The following is a 26,684-nucleotide window of genomic DNA, read 5'->3' on the forward strand; positions in this document are numbered from 1 at the left end:
TTATAAAGTACTTATTGTGTTAGGTATGGATTATTACGATTTTGTTTATGTCTGATCTCTTTAACCCACTTGTTTTATCTGAAAACATTAATGCTCCTGGTAGTAGAAATATCCTCTGTAAGTATACCGGTAATATAATAACTGTTGCGCGGAAGTTTTTAAATTACGATGTCGAACGGACCAGAGCGTTTCACCTCTGGCTTTTGGGAACTTCAAAATAATAATTATTATTATTATCGAATACGAAAGTTTTAAAATCGCTTGCGAATAATCAACACTTCCGGACCCTATTTTCGACTAACGGTTTTTCGATGATAATAATATTGTGTTTATCTTTGGTTGTATTAGTTAGTTTTACGTTCCCGTATGCGTTAAAGGCAAAGATGAAAATATTCAAATCGAAAAGCAATATGCGACGCAGTTTGTTCACACCATCACGATCATCGGGTTCTGTGGTTTTTATGTTTAACACGTCGCCGTGTATTCGATAGTAATTATATTGTTATCAGTTTCCACCGCTCAAAAAAGTTTCAAGAGTTCGGTAAAATCAAAATTTACTTAACCACGCGATATTGCGTAGGTACACCAACAAAAACACAACTCCTATTTATTATTAAGTCGATTGAATAATTTAAGAAGTATAATATTTAGTTCAAAACGAGATAACCACTGCGTATCATCCTAAGGGATTGTGTTCTTCTTCGTAAAGTTTTGTTTGATGAAGTCAGCCCCAATTTTAGATGCCATTAATTATTGATCGAAATGCACGTCACGGTGTTTTATTTGCGGAAATGCTTAGAACATTATAGTTGTATTATTACTATATTTAATTAAATAATTGAACGTTTCTGGGGATAACTGAAATTTCATTAAACAGCAGTACTGCAGAGATTTCACGTAGATAAACTAGCTACTTTCTATGAAAAATCGCAGTACATGTTGGATTCTAGATTTTAGTTTTTTGTATTTCCCGAGAGTAAACCGTGATATATTTCTTTTATATATTATTATGTGATCTTGTTACGAAATATTTAAATTACTATATACTTTATATGCTGTAAAACGTTTAGCTACTCACAGTGCACAGTGAGGGAAGACGCAGCGTTTACTTTGCCCTGGTGATTTTCTGCGTGACACACGTACTTCCCTTCGTCTTCCGGACTCACGTTGTCTAATCTCAAACTGCCGTCTTGCGTTATGTAAACGTGCTCGAACGTGTCCCTCTCCCCGGAAAGCTTCTCATTCCTGAAACATCCATCATTTTTATCGTATTAGTATCTCGAGATCATTTTTTGAATTTTTTAAAACCATAATGCCATAATATACTATAAAAGAAAGCTAGTTATAAGAAGAAAAAGAAAAGTCCACCGGAAAACGTAGTGTTTCAAAGACAAATGTTTGCTCAACACGATAATTTACTTATGGTTGAAGTTTTTTAGTATGAGGATTTAAAAAAATAATTGTTTTTGGTGAATAAAAAATATTTAGGAGTGATAGGTCAATTAACAAGAAGGCAGAACGTTAAACTTAGCGAATACGTCCTACAATTATTTTTCACTCAATCGCACGTAAGTGTGATCTCACTACGGAATCAAATTTTCAAAATCAAAGTTATCAAGTTAAAACTATTTGTAAATTAGGGTCGTAACATTGATTTATTATATATTTTTATTTTTATTTAAAATGAAATTTATTACATACAATACAATATTTTAGTCATTAATCGTGTTAACTGTCAAACAAATTTAAGTGCTACAATACGAATAATTTATACATATTAAATTAATAGTATGTATAAAATATTTTGACATTATGCTAATTATCTATAATATTGATGCAGAGCCAACAGTGAGGGTCCTATAAAAAGTAAATTTGCTATGTTGTTAAAACCAACAACAGATCAACGGGGCGTCCTACAAAAAAAAAATCAGTATGCATGATCAAAACCTCATTTGATAGAATAAATTCCGTAAAATGAAATATCCATTACAATCCCGCATATCGGATAAGATTACCGCTTTTTACTGGACTTGTCAATGTCGTTATAAACGGTTTCCACGCATAAATTACATAGCTACATTAAGTTATATAAATTGAATTTATTAATTAAAAGTAAGCAGTAAAAATTACGAAATTTTTTCAAAAGTTTTTTTGTTATCCTATTGTTAATTTAAAAAAAACTATAAATAGATTTTGTTTTAATATTTAATGAATTGGACTCTTTACGAAAATAAAAAACAACGAAATTAATTGTTAATATTTTAAACAACATCATTAGTTGTTGATCAAAATTATAATATTAATTACCTATAATGGCTAGTCCTTATGTGTTGTGCTACTCCAGTGTTTGATATTTTTTTCCAAAATACTTCTGGTTGAGGAGTCCCGCCGATTTTGCACTGCAATTGTACGCTAGAACCGGCCATGGCTATAGTGTCCTTTGGAGCTTGTATCATATACGGACGTACTATATGAGTAATGACAGACAACAAATGAGTTTGAAATTAACTTCTAAGGACGTAATTTAGTACTTACTCTGAGTTGCCAACAAAATAGGTTTGGATTTCCGTACTCCTGCTAAGTTGCTAGCTACACACGTGTAAGAACCATCATCCTCAGAGTTCACGTCTCGAATGATCAAATTTCCATTGTCTTCAATGTACCATCTACAATTTCGAACAGTTTTAAGATCTATACGTTTTTTGTTTTTTTTGTTTGAAAATAGAATACATACATTTTGATCAATTTAAATACAGGTATCGTGGTACCGGTAATATATTGCATACCATCTTTATTTTATGCAATCATAATGAATATAATATAACATTATACTTATTTCAAATTCGATCTAATGTAATCGAGTTCCATAAAATACTAAATAAACCAATTAAATTTAAATATTCCAGATCTTTATAAGCGTAAATAGCATTTATACGTTTTCTTTATTGCAATTTAAATCGACGATATTCTCATAATGATTCCCAGTTGCTTTGTTAGAATCCTATATCGTAGTTAAGCACATTTTATTTTATATTCAAGAAAATTTGGAATAACAGTTTCAAGGATTTAATACGCTATAATATTCTTCTGTTTTGGTTTAGTTCAGTTAAATAGTTAATTAGTGCGAATGCGAAAAGATTAATTAATAGATTGCCGATTATAAGCTTTAACTGAAATTCAAAGATACAAACATAAAACAATGGATGTCTTTCCTGCATAAAGTTTTAATAAATTAATACAACATTTTCAACTATTATAAATTACTAAAAATTATCATAATAATATAACCAGTATGCCTACACTTTTCAGACAAAAATACAGAATATTAGGATATAAGTCATATAATAATATATAACAAGATATAAATGAATTGTAACTTTGGTTAACATAATGTGAAATTATATTTTGAACGGAAAGTATCTGTTGAATTTGATCGGATTAAAAAAAAAAAAAAGAAAAATTGGATCACAAAAATATTATTAATGGCAATTCACCTTTTTTTATCGTCGACTGGAATAGCTTGACCGTTTTTGTGCCACGCTACCGATGGTTCGGGATGTCCTTTGGGTGGATCACATTCCATGATGGCCGTGTCACCGGATGCCGGATTCACATCTTTGGGCTGCACTCTAAAATCCTGTTTTAGATCTGCAAAAATAACGATCGAGTGGTGAATTTCAAGCAAACTTTTCAGTAACCAACATTATGCGTGGGGGAAGAGAGATAAAAAGCAAAAAATAATAATAACCGTAATAAGAAAAACAACGTTTTCAGCGTACGTGCACTGCTTAATGCGCAAAAAACAGGTGCAAACGTTAATACTTGCGCGCCCAAGTCGACACCCACCCCCCTCCCATGCTGAGCTACAGCGTTGTCTACGGGGCCATAAAAGTTTAGTGCCGCTTTGTTTTCGGTAGCGGCGGCGGCGGCGGCGTCGATGGCGCTGATGCAAATGAGACGAGGGGGTTCGCCAAGTGCCTAATAAAACAACCTCCCTCCAACCCCCCCCCCCCTATCACTACCACCACTTCTACAAGAAACTCCGGTGGGTCCGTTGAAATATCGTAGTGATCCGAAATGATCATTTTTTTTCTTCTTCTCTCAGTCTCTTTAACCCCGTCATTCCACTTTCCCAGCCCGTAACGCCATTGCTCTTATTTAGCAAGCTCTCTCTCTCACACACACACACACACGCCCATACGTTTACATTACACATGCTAGTATACCACTACTGTGTTGGTTATAGAGGGTTTTTCTTGCCGTGAGTTGCAAGGGGCGTAGTTACGATTTTCTTGCGGCTTATCTAACCTATCCTACTTGCCTCACCCGCCAGACTTTCTTACCACCTATCTTCTATACATGGACTGCAATTTACTTACATGTCACATTGCACCTATCGTGTATATATATTATTATTATGATTATAAGAAGCGATGTGCTATGCGTGTGTGTCGGTTTGTGTGCGTTCGTGAAGACGTCGTAACTTTGTTTGTGTGTGTGTGTGTGTGTGTGTTTGGTGTTCGTGTGAGGGTGTAAGTACGGACGATCGGTGATAGAGGGAGGGGGTAAGGGTTTTGACTACAAGAAAAAAAAAGTTCCACCGAAGGCTTTCTTCGACTTAACGATAATGAAGCGCACCGGAATAAAGTGTGTATAGTGTTATATATAATAAGTACTATACACAATATCCACCCCTCCCCGCCATGCCACGGCTACCCACTTTGAATATCTATAAGTTATGATTATCGCCACTCGTGGGCTTTACAACTTCGATGCATGCAAATGCCAAATTATCAACGTCGTTGACGTACCTACCCATACCCGACTTACGTGCGACGACGGCGTAAGTATAAAATATATTATATTATATTATTTTACAACGCCAAAGCCAGCGCGTTTGTTTTACGACAAGTTATTCTTTCCGAAACTCACTTTTCAGTTACACTGCACCGCCTTGGCGGCTCACTTAAATTTTACATCTTCAAGAGACGATTTAATCTGTTGGAGTACGGCGGTGAAGTGACAGAGTTTTTTAAGTTTATTTTCTGTGACCAAACTTTCGAATAAAGTCACCGCCTCCGACAATGTTTGGCGTAAATATTTGTGGCTTTTGATGTTGGTTCCATCATATTGTATAATGTTATAGCTGCACAAAAGTTTGTTTTAATTATTCTTTTGACGATATTTTAAAATCGAAATTCATTCTTATTTCTTTTTGCTATTCATAATATAATGGTATCGTCTAATTACACAGGTACTATATTAAATTTACAGTATTCTGATTTTTTTTCAAATTACATACCCACTTACAATGCTTAATGATATATTAATTGATATAGTTAGGACGATTTTTGTTGATTATATTTCATTTATTTATTTATTTCCGCCCAAAGATTATATGCCATTGTCAAACTTAAAAGAGCAATGACACTATTCAAAAAAAAAATAATTCAAAAAAAAAATTAAACTTATTTTTTTATTACGAATTGGTATAACTTTTTTAAAATTTTTGGATAATTTGTTTTGTGTTAGAGATATGATGCGGTTTCCCTATTTGTGGAGCAATACACACAGTATGCATGCCGCTGTCGTATTCTAAAAATCACGTGTGTTAGGTATTTGCATATAGTTATTATTTAAGAAGTTGTGAATATAACCTGATAATCGGGTTCTAATATATTAGCTAAAAATATAATGTTGACGATTTCAATAACTGAAATATATAGTTCTCGAAAAAAAAAATTGTATCCCGTATAGTCTTATTTTTTTTTCAACGTCCTAATTTATTTATTTTCGGCGGTCGTCCCGTACTTTATTTTTGTTTGGACATATTCCGTCCGCAAAACGAATTTCATTAGGTCTAGGACAGGTATTTCGGGACAGACGTCATGGAAATGCAGACTATATGAGATCGTCGTGCGATGGGTTGCGGAAATGCCACCATACCTCACACTCGCAATATAAATTCTCAGCTCGCAAAACTGACGTCGTCGTGTATATAATTTTCGTCTCTACGCAAGCAATAAGCTCTGCCGTGGACCTGCAGGTTACAGGTACGTGTGGTACACATTATACCTACATATTGTGGTACCCAAGCGCGGTACCGATTTCGGGATTCCAGTTGTCGGCTCGTCGTGCGGGTTCGTATGTGTTTCGCTGTTTTTCAATTTTGACAAAGTAAGACAGATCTATAGCGGCGGTAGTGACGGTGGTCGTGTTGTAGTAGTAGTAGTACCTGCCTCGTACACGATACAAATACGAATAATAGGCATGCACATATAGAACGTTGCCACCGCCAATGTATACGTCGTCAGTACAATATCCACAGTCTAGTTAATTTGTTAAAATGCGGTCGTCCCCGGTGAAATGTAAGCGTGGCGGAATTACACGCGTTCCCGGCGGACGCTAATTGATGGATGTTTGCCTCGTACTCAACTCGAGTTTTATGTTTCGCGCTCACACACGAACACCGACACACTCACACACACGCGTCCGACACCCACCCACACTGGCTGTCACCGCCGCGGACTTCCTCACCCCCTCGGCCGCCGTCTCGCGCCAAGACGGATGGGCAATCGATTTTCGACTGAAAAACTCGCGCCGCCGCTCGTCCAAAGTCCGCCACCACCACCACTACCCTCCCAACCGATACTAACACCCCCACCACTGACACACCGATGTACACACGCTGCGGAAGTGTGCTCACACGCGTGACAGATGACGTGCGATGAAAGGTGGCCCGACAAAATTTATCTCTCCTCCATGCCCCGACTAATGTGAAAACTTTTTGAGCCTGACGTCTTCTACAATTTCAACCGTCGTTCCGTCGTTAATAATTACTGTCTGGACAGACATACGTGGTTATGCGTGGTTTTAACCGTACTGATCGCTGCACGTTACTCCGCTTAGAACTACCAATATACCTCGTAGGTACACCAGTTTAACTCGACCGTAACCATAATTTAGCTGATGGACTATCTGATCCCCATGGACGCACAGTTACACGTTACCTAAACAATATTATTATAAGTTATGACATAATCCTATAAAAGTATATTTTTTTGCTGACGGCGGCGATGCGATTTCTCGCTTGTAATTTGTTTATATATATATATATAATTCCACTTTATGGTCATCTCGGCGACTGTACGCGATACGCTCGTTCCAAATTTATTATCGTACTTACGGTATAAGGATTTATATATTTTCCCGGGTAAACATAAAAATGTTTATTATCCATAAAAATTAATACACTTTTACCGTCAAAAGACGCACGTAATAGCACCAGAGACAATAATATTATAGTGAAATCGATATGCAAGTATTTAGACCGAAGTATCTGTTGGTATAATGACGTAACACGTAAGATGTTATTCCACCCATCACTACTTGAGCTACGAATATAAAACGTTGATAGATTTCAACTAGCCAGTTACACTGGTTTAGGTGTAGGGTTTACTACAACTCAGACACTAATAATACCTTGTGACAATATACAAGTTAATCATCGTGCGTTAAACTGCAAATCTATTTGGATATATCGACAGAATAATAATTGATTAGCACAGTAACTTGAGCAATCACGATCGGGAGGGGGGGGGGGGTCAAATTTGAAAATCAGAAAAAAATGGTGGTTAGTTCGATACAAAAATTAAATCTAATTATTTATATAGCATATAGGTACTATGCATCATTTCCTGTATTTTTCACTAATAAAATACTTTGAAAATTCGATGTATAATATGGACTCAAGCCAAACCACAGGAATTATAATATTATGTATGTATTTTATTGTAATATTTTTATCTGATACCAAAAAAAATCACGATGTAGCTAAATTGCCTATGTTAGACGCCGTGTCATAATTTCGTACTTGTATATCATGAAATATTGCAAAATGGAACAAACTACTAGAAAAAACACCGGAACAAGAAAACTCAAACGTCATGTCTAAAATGTGCACACAATAAATCAGTGTATAATATGGGTAATATTATTTGAATTCTGTTAAGATTGCTATCGAAACATCTAATTTGTTTAATGCATAATACTAAATAAAGTATTGTTAACGTTATAAATTTGAAATGTTAGAAAATAAATACTCAATTATAGGTATGAATAATATTATTTTAAAGTGCTTTTACACACATTGAACTCATTTAATTATACAGTTTTATTGAATTTTGTATTTTTTTCTGAATTGTATTCAATTTTTCCAGAAAATAATATATATAATTTCTTTGTTTCTATTTGTAAAACAAACATGCTCTTCCAGCTACTTATAATTAATTATTTTGAACAGATTTTTTTTTTTTTAATGTAGCTCGTGAAGTATCAGCAACTTGGAAAGCAATTTTTCTTCAGACTCTTGCAAAACATCAAGTGGTGTTATTCGACTTGAAGCTGTGCTAAAAGTTTGGTCACGTTTTTGTGACGTGTTTCTAAAATCTATAGTACATTTTGTTCTACTGTCTCGATGATAATTAAAGTACGTTTCTCACTCGTGAAAAACTAGGACGCGTTTGACTTCATGAAGTAAAATATAAAAATAATAAATGTTTACACATAAGTTTTTCAATAATACATCTCATATTCTTTGTCGTATATGACACTCACGGAAATCATAATTATTTATAACACAAATGCAGTTGTAAATCAGACGCATTTTGTAGTCACAAAAACGCAGAGTGATCAAAACAATGTTATTATTAAATCTCAGCGTTCCACCGGCGTGAAATTATTATTATTATTGTTATAAGATTTTGATGTATTTCGTTATTCACATATAATAGAATACGCATGGCATTCGAACGACGATCTCTCAACCGTTTATTTATTAGTGATTGCCATTGCCGTGTCGTAATAATAATATTCGTAGCACATCAATATTCACGAGAGACGAGTAAAAGTTTTAGACGAAACCGATTTCGGATATGTCTACCTATAGTATAGGACATGAGTACCTCTACCTACGCGGCTGCTCGTATATGATCTTTCGGAGAAACTGTGTAAAATCGAGAATGTTTCCGTAATGGCGTTCACGAGTTATAATAAACAAACGCCTCACGGATGCGCCGATGAACATAAAAGAGAAAAAGTAAAATGTAAGAAACAGTTGACTCGTCGATAAGGAAGGTGATAAAAAGTCGCTGTGCGCTCCGACTTCGAGGGAGCACTCTCTCAAATGGATTGGACTGAAGCGATAAAATCGAGCGTGGAACAAAGACGTCTGTGCCGTTTCGAGAAATATTTTTTTGATCTTTTTTTATTCGCCATAATGATAATATCATGACTATCGTTTGTACAATCTTTCTACAGTCGAGTAAAATTTTTCTGATCAACAATTCGTGAAACACTACGGCCAACAAATATTTAATTTAAAAATCACAAAATGACAAAAACAAAAAAATCCGTTTTATTTGCGCCGAAACAATTTTAATTATTTCCAAAAAACAAAGTTGTGTCTGTGTATTCACACGGTGCAGAAATAAATATAGCTGGTTGTACTACAACTGAACACTAGAATAGTCGTATTTGAAAAGTATTATGGTTTTTATTGATTTTCTACGGTGACGGGGAAACGAATTCAATTATAAATATTAAACTTTGAAACAGAAATTGATTTGTTGCATTCGGTATGTATGATGTTTGTTTGGGTTTGATCGAAACGGTTTAGTGTTTTAGAGGCAGGGATGTGGTGGTCTAAAATGACAGATCGGTGAATCACATTATAAATATAAATAATATTATTTTTATTATATCGATGTGGGGAGGGGGTCGTGTCTCGCTTTCCCAATTCTGGCCTGCTGCAGCACCGCGACCTTTACCCTTCGCGACTCATGTACACGCGATGTGAGTCTAATAAATTGCCTTGTCAAGAGCTTTTCGGCAAAATTGATATCAATAATCCTGATATGTTCATGTGAGTACTTTTACAACTTTACAGTGGACCAATAATATTATTGCGTTCGGCCATTTTCCAATAAAGTCGACAACAGGTAATAATCCCATTAGCGTTTTTTCACCCACCCTATCATCCGGCGCTCGTAAGCCATTCCCTCACCCCGCCAAATCGCCGTTGACGCATTTTTATTATTTTTTTTTTCTCTTTTCGATTCCCCATGCAATATTAACTTCACCTTTATATACATCCATTTGTACACATTGTCGCCAGCGTTGACACAAAACGTAGAAAAAGTCAATACCATACTCAATAATATTATATTATACAGCTCACGCGTATTGTATATACACTTCATTATACTGCGTATAGATATTAATGTGTATAGGTACCTATTGGTTTTTATATTATATAGATACATATACTATGTAGTATGTACACAATAACACGACAAACAAATTTTTTGAAGAACCGCTCGGCCCCCGTTCACTCTCAATCGTCGTATAAATAAACCCGTCACGAAATTAAATTACGAATAATTGCGTTCCGGGAGCTTCGTCAAAGACTCTATATCTGTCACTCTCTCATTCTCTTTCTCTTTCGCTCTCTCCACAGACAGACACACACAAACACATACACACACACTGTATAAAATATACACCTCCAACATAACACACTTGTGTAGGCTCTACCACCCGCGCTTTCAGGGGGAAAAGTAATTACGACGTGGTGCTCCGATACACCAATCGTCAATCGCTGCCTCACCCGGCCTTGTTCAGGACAGTTCAAAACAAAGCCACAAGGTGCTCAAAGGAGCTCCCTCCTCATCGTGAAACCAAATAACCCCCCTCCCCCTTCAGGAATAGGAACGATGACTAATATACTCAAATAATACACAATGCATAAATGCATAATATATTCATATTTCCGTGCAAATGTGCAATGCGTTCAAATATATTTGCTAATAAATTCCGCCGGGCTACAAATTTCCTAAATCGTCATATATTATTATAATTTATATAATAATATACTACGAGTATAATACAATATCAAATATACTAGATTACTAGCTGAGTGCTGTAGGCCCAAGTGCCCTATTACGCGAGTCATAGGCACAATGATAAATGGCTCTATGTGATGTTATTATGTGTTACTACACGTGGATAAGGAAGATATGAGAAAAGTAATTTTGATTTTACGGCGTAGACACACACATCTCGTATCTGTATCGTCGTCAGCATGTATTTGTAATTATTTTACCGAATAGAGTAGGAAAACAATGACTTCGTTAGTGTTAGACATTTTCAGCTACTCATTTAGAAAATTCCACAAGCGAGGTGATAGATTATTGTGTACGATTCACCGGTCAGCCATAAATTTTTAAATTAAAATTTTCAAAAATCCATATTAAGTTTCACATATCTTGATAGTTAAACTCTTATATTTTTTTTCAATATTCAATGACAAAACATTAATCATAGGTATATTAGTAATAATTTCCATCAGTTGTAAATTTAACTACCAAAAATCTTCCATTATTTTTTTTGTTTAAAATTTAACATATTTTAATAATACCTACATAAAAATTATTTAACAACCAGTTGCATAATATTATAATATGCTTCTTTTGTAAGAGTTTTCTTTTGAATAAAATATTATTAATGTTATGTAGGTAGGTGATATTTTAATGTGTCCGTAGCTAGATTATCTTTTAGCCATAATTAAAAAGTTCAACCTATATACATACCAAATATACATTTTAATTTATTACTTTCTGTTGTCGAATTAAAATTGTATAATAATCAAAATATATTGAGGTAGTTAAAAAAAAAAAAAAAAACATAGTATGAATATGCTTATGATATATTATTACGATATAGTTCATATATTTCAGTAAAATATAGACAATTTTCATCTCGTGTGTATCCATTTGATGGTTTCAAGTACATTGAGTGCATCTTTGTCAATATACGACCACGGATATTACAAATAGCCAAATACAAAATATATACATTAGTAGCGGAATGAATGTAGGTATATGATTTATGAGTAACCAACGTTTTTTTTTTTTAATCGGACACCGTATATGCAACCTTTTAAGTTATGTAAATCAAACTAGATCAAGCGAAAAAAAAATTCCATAGAACTCACCGAATAATATTATGTTTGCGCGTTTGATTAACGATGTAGGTATCACTCAATGATATTTTACAAATATTCTAGAATGCATATACAACGCAGAAGTATATTATAATATAGTGTGTATGAGTGTTAATGTACTCTGTTCGTGGAAATTCTGTAAAAAGCACACACTTGAAAATGAAAAAATATCAATAAAAATCGCAAACTCTAAGAAATAACTATTTGTAAAGTGATCAGATATCGGAGAACATTTTATTCGGATATAAGATATCCCCGGAGCATTAAGCTTGCTAACCCTAAAGAAAATTCTACTAATTTTTAATTTTGTTACCAATGATAAACATTATTAACTAATTAACGACAAAAATAATATCTTTATATATAGGTGAAACATAATTCTATTGAATAATGTTTGAATATTTATTAAATTTTCGATTTTTGGTATCAATAAAGATGAAGGAGAAGAATTTTCAATTTAATGAACATTATTAAAAATGCAGAGTTGAATGAATTAAAATTATTTCAATATCGTTAAATTTTCCAGACCAACGGATAAGCTCTGATCGTCAGAAATGTGTAATAAACTAATAATATGCGTTAGATTCTATTTATATGCGAACAAATTTAGAGTAGTTCACAATCGGTTTTCATGAAATTAATCATACTTTGATATTAGTTCAGATTGCATTAGTGAATAACAAAACTACGTTGTGGAGCTTAAAATTCTCGCTGTAATTAATGGTTCCCGTGATGATCGAAGGACGATATTAAATTTAAAGTTTGACGTCTGAGAATTTCTCGGATAAATTTTTCAATTTAAACGGCTTTTCCATGAAATCAATTGGCACATGGCAAGTTTTCAGGAGACGAGGTGAACGTAAAAAAAATTAATCGATCTTCATGGCACCTAAAATTTTAAATACACGTCACCGCAGCTAGCTCTATAATCATCAATTCGCGTTTATAATTTACACTGTTTTTTGCGACTTTTAACATAATAGTTTAGTTCGCATTCAAAAATAACAAAGCTAAAATTACGCTGTAGATATTGTAAAATTACCGTTATGAGATTAAATTAAAAGTTCAAACGGGCGTCTGAGAATTTATTGAAAATGTGATCTTTCAGTTCGAAAAGTTCATCCTAGTAAATCTTACTAGGTTAGGTTACCTATTTATTATATTGACAGTTAGTTTTCAGTTATCAAAGGAGGTAAGCGTAAAAAAAAATAATCGTTCCTCGGGGACTGAACAATTTTTGAATACGCATTTGATGTCACATTGATTCACTCTTATGATTTACACTGCAGGTTTTTGCGATTATCTGCACGTAGGCATATTATAATAATAGTAGTTCAGATCGCATTCGTAAATTTCAAAGCCAACACTGGAGCTAGTGAAATTCTCGTTAAAAAAAAATAGCTTTCCAAGAACGTCGAGAGACGATATGAAATTATAAGTTCAAACGGGCGTCGAAGAATATTTCTCAATGGCATCGGCGGTGACGATGCGTTTCCGATCGATGGAAAACGTGATTTTCTGGTTCGAAAGGTTCTCTTCCGGGCCAGATTAAATATTATGTTGGCAGTTGGTATTCAGTTATCAGACGAGATGAACGTAAACAAAAAAGGAAATCGGTCCGCAGGGTGTCTAAAATTTTTGCATACACGTCACCGCAGCATCGATTCGCCCTCATGATTTACACGGTTTTTTTGCGACCATCTGCACGTCGGTCGTCGCCGCAATTTCCTGATTTCCGCACAACAATACGCGGCGGCCGGTTATTTTGTCTGTCATTGTTGTCCAGTTCCCTTGTCGTCATTGTGTTACCCCATGCAAATCATGGGATGCGTTGTTATTATTACCTTAATCACCATTATTGTTATCATCGACATTATATTATTACTTTCGCGATTATTGTTATAATATTCTTTCCACGAGACGACCTCTCATCGAACTGGAGCGACAACGGCGGTGGCGACAAATTATTATTCGAAGGGTCCGTGGCACGTTACGTTTATACTATATAAACTTCATAATGTTATTAACATACCCACTAACTAATATTATTAACATTTAGAGGAAGGTACGCGCGCATATATCAAACGAATAAAATACAAAATTATAACTAGCTAGAGGCTAGACGACGACGACGCTTTCCTGATCCAATGAAGCCGATTTAGTGAATGTTTTTACTCGGTCGAACCTTAAACCGTTTAAACTACCTACACATTATAGTCAGAGTGTACCTGTGTCCGTACAAAAATAAAAAATTAACAAACGACGACGCGCCGAGTGTTATTTTTTAATTAAACCTCAAACCTAAACTTCATCATAACACCAATAAAGCTAAATATAAATTGCGTTATTATACACTTTATACTGTAAAGTTTACGACTCCAAAGCTTAAAGACACGGTTCTTTAGTTTTCCACATAATAATTTAATTAATTTAACTTTTATGACGAGCAACGGAGCAACTTTTATATATTTTTCATTTTAGGAACTGGCACACAGCTAATATTTTTCTAGCGTTTAATTGTCTTAGTATCTTTTTGTTCAAAAAAATAACGAAATCAACAACAACGAGTGGAGTGAATAATTATTTTTACCTTTTTATTATTCCAATCAATTTGGGTTGAATTATTATTACGATCACGATGGTGCGTTATTGACCAAACAATGAAAAGCGTTTAAAACTCGCGTGACACAATATCAGAAAACAGTTGTTGTTTCAAACCCTAACTCGATACCTTAATTGCACTCTTGCTATTTATTACCACACAGACGTTTTTCGATTTTACATTTTTATATTCTTATTAAAATACAACCATACAAAGAGAACTAACGAAGCGTACCAAATGATTATAATGATGTCAACACAAATTACAAAGCCTAATATTATGTTTAACTGTTGTTTTGACTCACAGTGGTTTAACCACATGAGTTATTATGAAATTAAACCGTTGTTGTTTTAAAACCATAATTCATCGTCGTTTTGTATACTATCGAAAATAAATCATAATAATAATTCAATATAGGTAATACGATTTTGATTTGGTATGCGCGTGAAATATTTCATTAATTGTATTTTTCAACACTCATGTATGAAAATAAAAACGTTACTTTGCTGGGGCGTTTTTTTGCCAATAACTCCGCAGCGAGATAAAATTATCCGTTTAACACGTATAATATCGAAGAGCGTAAACGTATTTGAAAACTGTGAACGTATAAAGACATGTTGTGCCCGAGCCTCGAGTATAGATAGAATAATACTTAACGTCATCACATTTTTTTAATTGGCCATTTCTACTGGTCTAAAAATATACGATATACATCGATCGAATTCGTAAAATACCAACCGAAACGTTTCGTTGCCAAAACGGAATCGGCGACGGCTGTATAACGGCTAACTATATAATAATATATAAATACAATGGGTACAACGTCACGCCGCACATTGCAATTATTATTATTATTATTAGTTTATATACTACGAGTTTCTCGTTCTGTATTTCTATTTCTTTTTTCTTTTTCTTTTTTTCAGAAAACCGCTCGATAAAAACGCTCTTATTATATAGACTGTTCCTCGCGACGATCAAGGAGCTGCACACTGTGACTTCAGGCGCGTGGATGTGTAGAGGTGGCGCTCGTGAATATTTCCGATAAAAGCAATAATTTACAAACGTTTCTCCGGGCGACAAAACCTAAACGTATATATATAATTTATACAAGTATATGTCGCGTGTAAGCGTGTCGGAGAGATGGGAAAAATCGGCTGTCAAAGAGAAAATGACAACGGAATCCAATTCGCACGATAATGGATTGCATTTGTTTGCGGCACGACTCGGTATATAAATATATTATAGGTCTGGTGAGAAGTATGCCCCGCACACAGAAAGAGCGTTTCGCTGTATGGTACTTTTATTATTATTATTTTTTTTTTTTATCTCTTTTTCACCACACACACACACACGCGCGTGCGTTCACACTTTTCGATAATATCTATCGTTCATCTCGTTTCCTTACATCCCAACGAAATCCATAGATTTGGCGCTTTACAGATTTTATTTAATTTCTGATATATATTATACGGCAGTTGGAGGAACAACTGCCGTCGTAATCTTCCGTCGATTGAACCACGGCCATAGTATATTATAATGGTCTACGTATAACGCGATTACTGGTAATCGTATAAATCGTAATGATAATAATAATACAGTCATTATATTGTTAAATTATACTAAAGACGAGAGGTCACGTTCAAGTGGCAGTGGTTGAAGTAAATGGTATGCACGCGTTAATAACAAAATAGTGTGATTTCTTTAACAAACAGAATTTTTATTTTGCAGGTTATTTCGCAATTTCTTATTTGGAAAGAATAACAATTTTACATTTATGCAAGATAGGTACTCAATTGTTTTACTACATAATGATTTATTCTTTAACATCTAGAATACATTTTATAAGTTTTTTTTTTCAATGATTAGCGATTAGCTACATTTAAAATAATTTTATGCCCAGGAGAATACCTATATATTTAATGCATTGAATATAATATTATTTGACTTATTGCTGACAATCATTTAAGTACGAACAAATAAAATTATCGAAATGGAAAAAACCTTAAAATATTCATGCATTAATCCGCTCATCAAAACTCTAAATACTTATATAAATAAACAAAAAAGCTATCGGTTCAATTACTTCACTTTTAACATTAGAAAAACCGGTGAACGTTATTTATATATCATTTCGAAAATTCAACAATTAATAGTAAACATATTGTTATTGGGTCCAGCAATATAAAAAGAAAAACATATTTTGTTAAAAGGCCGTTTATCAAATTATATTCTTAAGTTACCTGCTATATGATATATCTGAAATAAAATACTTCATGTATCATACAGATCGAAAATATCCGTTCCCCCTTGCCTAATAAGTAATAACTCATCACTCATCAAACGATTTGTATCTTATTTTTTATTTAATTTTGGTTATGCAATAAGTCTTTTTACTCTTTTACTCGATGTCCATCAACGGTTATTCGATTTATGTCCGTTAATTAGTAAAATGGTCCGACGTACCATCATAAGTTTAGGGTTTTTAAGAGCTGTACCGGAGAGCAAAGAAAACCTTCGGACGTTTCCCCGGGGAACATCAAACAAGACCGTTTTTCCGGCCGATGTTTGTCTTCGCTTCTATAACACCCCCACCCCCACCTCACCACAACTATACTACCACGACCAACTGCCACCGTCTCCGATCACCTTCTCCCCACCCTTCGCCGTTACGGCGATCACCACAACGGAAAAAGCCCCTTATTTTCACTCAATTCCAGTGTGTCTAAAGAAAACGGCTTCCGGCCGTTTGTTTTGCGCTTCAATAAGCCCCTTATATTCCGCCACGCGTGTGTTGACCGATCGAAGCGTGTCCTCCACTCTATCGTTCCCCTCCACCCCCACTCCACCTAAACACCACTTTCGGCGGCCATCAAACGTTTTTGTCAAATTCAAACACGCGTGCGAATTAAAGAGCTGTAGGCGGATTGAATCGCATACAGTATATAATAATAATAATAATAATGATAATATTATATTATTTTGTTGCCGACGACGGCCGTCCGAGGGGGCGTGAGGCACGCGGGGCCCATAATAAATATTATATAGTGCTACGCGTACACTACTCGACGCGATTGTGTCACGACTACGACAATTATACTGCTCACAGTGTTATCGTTCGCGGTTTACGGGACGACTCTCGTCGGCTAGACCGCTGACGATGAATTATAACATTATACGCCATTATTGTTGCCGCTACATTTTATAGAGTTTTCGGATAATTCGGAGGGTAGGTAGATACCACGGTCTCGTGGTGGGAAACGCACTGTGAAGCCATGAATCGGCAGCTGACTGCGTTATTATGGCGCGGACGGATCTGATCGCGACACAACTGCGACGCTCCACTCCGTCGTCACGCGATTTGGTTCCGGTATTTTATGTGCCGGAACAGATTGTAATTATTATTAACAAACAGGCCCGCCCGATAAAGGTCAATCGCGACGTGTTCAACGATGTGTATGTCGTGTGTGTGTGTGTATGTCGTGTGTGTGTGTGTGTGTGTGTGCATGTGTACACCGAAATCGTACATTATACATTTCTCAAAAAAAAATGAGACGCGTGCGGAATGAGCCAAGTCAGCCGGAAGTAACGGGTCGATAACGTGTTTCGATAGTCGGATGTGATATGCGTATAATTCGGTGTTAAGCACCGCGAAGAACAAAATAATATAAGCCCGCTGTGACGTGAACATTAATTTACGATTTTAAGGCGATTCGGTAGGGTGTAATAATAAATTATATTATTATACACCTGCGGCCTGATCTCGGAGTACGGGTATGCATAGCAAAAAAAAAAATTTTAAAACACCTAATGTATTTTAATTACCGGCGATTAAACGCTGTAAATTAATTGGCTGTTTAATTAATAGGAGTGCGCGACACGATCGGATCGACAAAAAATAAACGATACACATATATATAAATTCACAAGATTGAAGTGGAGCGGAGCGGGTGCACAAAGTTCCCCAAAGTCTCGTTCTATTTTTTTTTTATCAGGCGCGTGACTGCTGCAGTGCTACGACAATGCCGGAAACGTATTATATATAATAATATATATCGTGTATAAAAGAAAAAAAAAATTGCCAATGAGCTCTTATTATATACACTCGAAACTTTCGAAACAATATTGAATCGATTAAATCGTTAAAGTTTCAGCTTTTACGCATACATTTTTCCCCCCTTCGAAGCGTTTGGTCTTTGATTAATGATGCTATCACGCCACACACAATACAGACGTGTACTTAAGACCATATTCTAAAATAACTATTCGGAAACTACTAAAGATGATCGCGATCATTTGAAGTTCCGTATGTTTCTAACGTGCATTCGGTCAAGATGTTTTTACGATTTCCGTTTAAGTAATATTCCGTTGTTTGCACTTACTGAAAGTTCAATGTTCTCGATAAGATTATAATAGCGTTTTGCTCTTGAACATAATATGTATTATATTATAATATAATAAGCACGTGTACCTTATATTATTACTATAATGGCTACATTTTAATTCGACGTTATAACACTATAGTCTATCAAAATATAATATAATAATATATACATATATATCACGCGTAATTGATATTTTTATACATGAGGTAAATTGTGTTATCTTTTTACACGCACCAATGGTCTTAAAATATTTTGTATTAATGACCTTATCCAAAATATTAAGAAAAAAATTAAACTGAAATATTTAGCAGCTATTAAAAGGTTTTATCAAATTAGTCATTTGAACTACAAAAACTAGATGTCATATTTGATTGATCGACAAGACGTTATAAATAATAATCTTAATATGTAAAACATCCGCCACCGGTTATATAAGGAATATTATATAAAGCATAATATTTTAAATCTCGTGATCGTAAATACATCAGATGTCATGACATGGTGACCAGTTGACAAAGTTTTCTAACCATCAGACAAACAATTTAACCTAATCATCATTAATATTTACGGTGAATTAAATAGATTTTGATTAGACAGTATTAATAAGTAGTTTTCATTCTATAGTTGTTGATTTTAACTTTGCTTTCTCTGCTTGCAGATCGTGTAAATAGAACTTCGATGCTTCCCATCCACTAAACCCACCCGAACTTTCCCTAATTCCTACTAAAATACCGATCGACGATCCTATCTAGCTATATGGTTTAAAAGGTACTTACATGTGACGACCAGGTTGGCTTTTCTGCTGACGGCCTCGCCAAATGCGTTATGAGCGATGCACCAGTACGTGCCGGAGTCCGAGTCGCGCTTGCCCTGCGATGCCTCCAGAAACAATAACGACCCGTCCGGCAGCAAAGCCTTCCGGACGCTGCTGGCCACGTCCACGGGACGTCCGTCCCGGTACCACCGGACTTCCGGTTGCGGCTGACCATCAGACTTGCAGTTGAGCGTTGCCGGCTCGTGCAGTCCGACTGACATGTCTGTAGGATGTTCGACGATCCGTGGGGCCCGTCCACACGAGACGTCTGTAAACAAACAAAATAAAACCGTTTAGCATAAAAATGTGTGTAACTCATAATATTATTATTAGGTATCGTACGATATCGATATTGTTATAATATTTTCGTATGACGCGCACATGCGACACCACACGTTATTGACAAAGTTTAACCACTACATAATATAACCACCGAAGCTTCCACGGATGTTTTGCGAAAGAGAAAATATCACGGAAAACAGTGTCCTTAGTGGTAAAATCAATAGCGAAAACTCTCGACTGCGGGAGCGACCGTTGTGCTGCCTTGAATGTTAATACGTACATAGCGAAGAGCATAATATTATAATATAATAATAATATATATATAGATAGATAGATACGCGCATACGATTATAAACGAGATTCACCCCGAGTTTATATTGCATAATAATATGTTTGGAAGTTAGATGTCGTCGTGTGAGGTAGAAATCATTAGTAAATGTGTGTGCGTGTGTGGGTGTGTGTGTGTGTTGGTGTGTGCAGTGCGCACGTGCTGGTCTGCTGTGCAATATCCGTTTGCTATATTTTAATAATATATTTATATTATATTTTACTAATGACGCCGGAGGGATGAATTTCGATTAAAAAAAAAATAATAATAAAATGTTAAAACGTTCGTTTATGGCAGTCGACTATTCTACGGTGAACTGTTTATATATGCGACGTATACATATATCATCATAGTATAATAATATGATATAATATTATTATACTTTGTTTATTATTCCGAGCGCTGGTTTGATTAAAAATAACCTCAGCGGCGACGGGCAGATCGCACGGCACAAGGACACGTGTGTTGACACACTATATGACGTGTACACGAGCGGAGACACTTGTAAAAACAAAAATCGTGAATTCATTTTTGTTCTGACATTTTTTTTTTTTAATTTTTTATTTACGTGGCGAACGTAATAAGAATAATATTCGCCGCCATACATAAGGGCGCGCGGTGGGTGATGGCTGCGTAGTTCGTGTTTTGCTTCGCCGGTCAAGTGGCAATATCATGTACGCGTATATACCTACAGAGTGGTGCTCGCGGTATAATATATAGTACTGTACATAAAACATATATACGCCAAACATCGTGTATGTATATATGTATACATAATATTTATTTACTTGTATATACACATAATATGCAGCATGCGCTTCCGAAGCTCATCTCTAGCGCAATGTAGCCGGTGGGTATACGTTTTAAATTAACATCTCTCCCCCATCGCCAACGGCTTTCATTATCATCGCAGATATTACTATTACTATTATTATTATAGTTGTTTTTGTTGTTGTTATTATTATAGATGCCGTACAGTGTGTTGTACGCGTACCTATACGCGTGTTGTAGTGGATCATAGGCACCCGCCGTGTCGTACGCGTGTACATTATACATGTATAATATAATGTCACACTACTCACTAGAACGTCTTTTGTCGGCGGCGGCGGTGGTGGGGGTGGGTCGGCGGTAGAGGGATGAAAAAAACGTCGCAGGATGGCTGTGCGCCGGAGGTGAGGACCGACGGCTGTGTTGAGAGAAGAGTGCGATTCGAAACGTCCCCGCGCGCCTTCGGGGAACACATGAATTCGCAATCGCGGAAAGTTACATTATAAAACAACACACCGCCGACGAGTGTGTACACACGCACACAGCGTCGTCAGTGTCTTCGCATCATTTACGCAAGTGCTTTTCTGTTTAAACTTTTTTTATTCCCCTAGCCTCCCCAAGCCACAGATGACGAAACGTATATTATATACAAATAAAGAGTTGTCGCACACTGCACGCATATTATAATACATAAATGTATACCAGTATAAAACTGCACCAGAGCTCTCGTATATTATTATTATATATTTATATATTGTGTTACGCGAGGGAGTGAGATAGAACGAAAGGATAAAAAAAATATGCGTTAAATATTTAGACAAAGTTACGGAAAATAAATCATTTTATTAACACAATATAACGATCTGTCGTAACACGTAATACACGCGAGTTCAGTACTTATCCACAGACCATCATTATATGCGAGATGTCAGTTGATACCCAAACGTGGTGATAATAATGTTTATCACTGGCAAATCGTACTAACCAATTGAAGTGAAAATGCTATAGAGTTGACGAAAGAAAAATCAAATTCAACTATAATGTGTCTGCTCGTTTTGGTCGTTAAAAACTTTGTACATTATTCGCGGTTTTTCGAAAGTTATTGGAAATTCTTCTGTAAACGTCCGACAAAACTTTCGTTTGAAACTTTTTGAAAACATGTATTGAATTAGTGCTTCTACACAGAACCACTATTTGTCGGAGAGATAAAAATATTGCCAATACAATTAGTTAATTTTAAAACCTATAAAAATTATTATAGGTTAGATTAAAATTGTTGAGGTGATACATGCAAATTCAAAAGAAAAAACTCAGCACATAGGTACCTAAACAATAAAATACAACAATCTTCAAAATACTTATTCGACGAAATAATAATTGTTAAAAAAGTTCCACTTGCAGTCTGCAGTGGGATCCTGGTATAGTATACAAAGACGTATCACAGTCGAGTGTCATAGAACGCACAAGAAAAAATACACACACATTTTAATTGAATGCAAATTAAAATTAACGCAGACGTGAACAACTATATGTATGTATAAAAAAAAAATAGCGAGACTAATGACGACTTTTTTTTACAATTCGTACGTGCAGTAAAAAATGGAATTTTTTTCATTTCAAGCAGGCATTCTGTATGTTTTTACAACAAACTTTTAAAGCGTGTTTTTCTCTTTTTTTATTAGGGATAGTCGGATAGTGTAATCTTGGAAGAACGACATTTTGAGATCGGGTCAGCCATAATGGAAAGATCGGATAAACGAAGAAGGGAGAGTTAAAAAAAAAAAATGTATAATATATAAAATAATAATAATAATAGAGGAGAGTGACGCGAGAGACGAAAAATATTAATTATGTACTTGTCGCTGCCGGGGAGTTGACAGCCGTCGGTGGCTTTTAACCGATTAAATATTTCACGGGCTCACGGTTCTTGAAGACCTAGCTGCCTATAGCGTCGAGAGGACGTCTATACACGTCGCCGTCAGAGTGAAAAGCGCGAACTCCTCGGGGTCGGGCCCTTCAGTTTAATAAAATGTACACATTTCAAACACAATGTCTGCGCCGACAAGCAGCAGATAGGTAGGTACTCGTTGGAAATTTGCAGAAGTCTCGCGGGTAAACCGCTCTTGCTCGCTCGACTGGCACCCACCCAGTAATAATGTATTATTTTAAACTGTAGTGATTTTAAAGCGAAAACGAAGAGCAGGCGAAAAGTGATGCTTAAAAGAACCCGAATACGCCGAAATTCTCTTTCGGAGGTTTTGCACTACGTCTTATAATATTATTATATTTTAAAGGTAAACATTACGTTGGCAAGATTTTTATTACGGAACGAATACTTTCTGGCCAACGAGTAGGTAACGATTTCGTTATTATTATTTTTATTATTGTTAATATTGTACTCGCGCGTTAACAGCAGTGGCTGACAATAATAATAGTCGATTTCATTCCAGTACGTGATTTTCTGAATAGGAATTATATTGCGTGCCCGGTAAATAATGTGAATGAACGGTAAATTAATCATTGCCCATAGCATATAGTTGTGTGGATGTTATTGAGCAACGGCCTGCACAATAATTGAACTCGCGCACACGTTTTCTGTGATTGATTATATACATACTGTTACTGTTCTAGAAAATAGGCATTTTTATTTTGTTTATTCGGTAAATCTTATAGAGGTAGTTTAGAGTTGCCAGAAAATCTCAATACCTGACTATACGTCTGGTAGATCCTATAAAGGCTAATAAATAAAGTTGTAACCGCGATTTGTACGTGATAAAATAAAAAAAGCGAAATTTATTACAAATACTAAATATTATGTTATAAGATAAATGGAATAATCCACAACACCATGATCAAAATGATATATTAAAGTTCCAAAGATAAAACTGAATATTCAATTAATATTCCTGCTTTGTGATTCAATCACCACAAGTCGTTTGATGACATTTATTATAGATAACTCACAGTCTTGTAAACGTATAAAATATTAAGCAAATTCGCAAAATGTAGTGCAGACCAATGTTTTGTTTATGTTATTACGTTTTATTTGGGAAATTCAACTGCACGACTGAGTGCCTATTAAAATAGGGGATATAATCGAAACAAACAATTTGGCTGGCACGACTCCAAAATAGAGGGTAAAGGTATTGTATTTGTTTTCTTTGACTAAAAGTTCGATACACGAGGTTGGTCTAACGGCCAAGACGACAAATTGGGTTCTCCAAATCGGACACAACAAATAAAAACCACTGACAATCAATTCGAGTAAATAACCAAACTCCTTAATTTATTAATGAAAACCTTGTGGGGAGCTGTTTCGCGAGGGAAGAAAATATAAATCAAGGTGTATTGTCGAACGGGACGCTAAAGCAATAATATAACAAACCTCAGTTTCTTAACATCGTTGTTAAGACAGTGTCGTAATATTGTCATTTCAAATAATTAATAACCTAAACATCTATTATGTTTATACCTTTAATTTTTTTTTTCTTGTATTGCAATGTATCGATTTATTTTTACTCACGAATGAATATTTGCTAAAACACTACATATAAACATTATACTTTGTACGAAATATTTTTCCTCTACAAGAAAAATCTGCAAATCATAAATAATTTATGTTTCTGTTAATAAGTAATTGTGGTCACCAAAACCTAACGAAAAATTGGTCAGAAATATAGAATCTGGTGTCCAGACCAAAAACATATATTGTACATATATTTTTTTAAAGAAAGAAAAGTGAGATTATAATAAAATATTTGGATCTAATTGGTAATTAATGAAGAAAATGTTTTCACAATTATATTGTATTCGTTTCCATGCGATTCAGACAACGTTAAACGGTTTGAAAATACTCTGACAGGTCACAGATACGAAACGTGTACGTGTGTACTTAATATATAGAAACATTATAGACGGGTTAACTGACTCTAATGTCCGGACCCAGGCGTAACGTAAATGATATTATGTACCAGTATAAGTATAATATATGTATGTGTTATAGTGTATTTGGGGCTTGGGCACAAAAACAAGATGAGAACTAAAACGTCCCCCCCCCCACGCGACAATGATGGTAATATATCTCATCGGGAAGTTTTCGAATGAAATTTCCGACAGAGGTACCTACAAAAAAAAAAAAAAAATGGAAAAAACGTCCTACACTGCACAATAATCGTTCAAAATACGTGCTCGGAGTTTTTTTTTTTTATGTTTCACCAATTCCGTCTCCAGCCACGTCGACTCTTCAGATGCGGTGGCGGGGTGGAATCCCAAAGTTTCAGGCCCCTCTCCCGGCGAATGCCCGAAAGCGTTTAATTATATATACGTGAAGCTCCACGCGCGTCTCTCCCGTCAATAGAAAATATAGCGTAATTAATCACGGGCCTGGACACGCGCCCGAGATAACGTGTAACACACACGCACAACACACATACCCACAGTCGTAGGTACAGGTAGAAAACTTCAGGCCGAGCTAGATGAATGGGAGTAACGGCGGAGGGAACATGGCACCGAGCCTTCAGAACTTTGGTCGGTTCTCTAGAACCCGTGCCGGGTATGCATATATATAATTATACGGTAATAATATATGTGTAGGCATTCACATTTTACATACTAATTACCAAAACTTCGTTTAAAAACAACACTGCGTATGTGTGCGTAGCATATATGGACCAGAAGAACCCTTAGATTTAATATACGGATTGCTTGCTGCCAAAAAAATCGATCGACTTTGACTTTGAAAAAATCCATAAGCGATAAAAAAAAAATGCGGACGATGGTCTGTGCTGTTGTGGTTATCTATATTGTATAATATTTTATGGTCAGTCCAAATTTTAGCCACAGAAATTTATGAAAAAAAAAAATCAACAAAATAAGTATAAATATAGATTTGGTAAAACATAAAACAGAAAACGTGAATCGTAATCTTTTAGAAAAACGGTAAAAATAATTTTTTAGACGTTAACCGTCAAGTGAAAAAAAAAGCACATATATAATATGGTATATTATGTATACATCATGAGAACTGATGTGGGTAGTGCATGTGGGTACCACGAAATCACCCTTCACTTAAAAATGAATGTTTACCGTACGTTATCGACACATCGTATTCTTTTTATGTTCGCATCTGAATAATATATATTATTGACTGCATAATGCGATAATTGCAAGTTCATATTTTACAATTTGTTAAGTAACTATAATATTAACATTTGTGCATTTATCAAGCTAGAGGCTTCATTTGCTATCTTCTGGATTTATCTAACTAAATATATAGGAAATATAATTTTCCATATAATAGGAAATTGTAGTTTCCTTGTTATATTTTAAAATAAAATGTTAAGTATAAACGTTGAGAAGAAAAGTGGTTAAATATAAATAAGTGAATAATTATTTCTGCTCTCATTTTAGATTTTGAACGAAGATTGTAAGTGTTTTGGCTGAACAAT

General features: G+C 35.1%; 2 protein-coding genes across 3 annotated transcripts in view; one reads left to right on the top strand and one right to left on the bottom strand.

The window, feature by feature from the left end:
* The window catches only part of LOC107165019 (nucleolar complex protein 4 homolog B), a 567,342-nt gene that overhangs the window by 230,366 nt on the left and 310,292 nt on the right, over nt 1-26,684 (top strand). The window lies entirely within an intron of this gene.
* The window catches only part of LOC107166865 (protein sax-3-like), a 74,051-nt gene that overhangs the window by 12,225 nt on the left and 35,142 nt on the right, over nt 1-26,684 (bottom strand). For both annotated transcript variants that reach the window (XM_015515690.2, XM_015515692.2), the window contains exons 2-6: nt 19,822-20,127; nt 3,495-3,648; nt 2,536-2,666; nt 2,308-2,467; nt 1,079-1,245 (exon numbers count right to left, since the gene is read on the bottom strand). In XM_015515690.2, coding sequence (XP_015371176.2) covers nt 1,079-1,245; nt 2,308-2,467; nt 2,536-2,666; nt 3,495-3,648; nt 19,822-20,127 — 918 coding nt within the window. The remainder of the gene's footprint in view (nt 1-1,078; nt 1,246-2,307; nt 2,468-2,535; nt 2,667-3,494; nt 3,649-19,821; nt 20,128-26,684) is intronic.

Source organism: Diuraphis noxia, unplaced genomic scaffold, assembly GCF_037042655.1.
Source record: "Diuraphis noxia isolate RWA-SAM2 unplaced genomic scaffold, SU_Dnox_SAM2 contig0005, whole genome shotgun sequence".
NCBI classification, from domain to species: Eukaryota; Metazoa; Arthropoda; class Insecta; order Hemiptera; family Aphididae; genus Diuraphis; species Diuraphis noxia.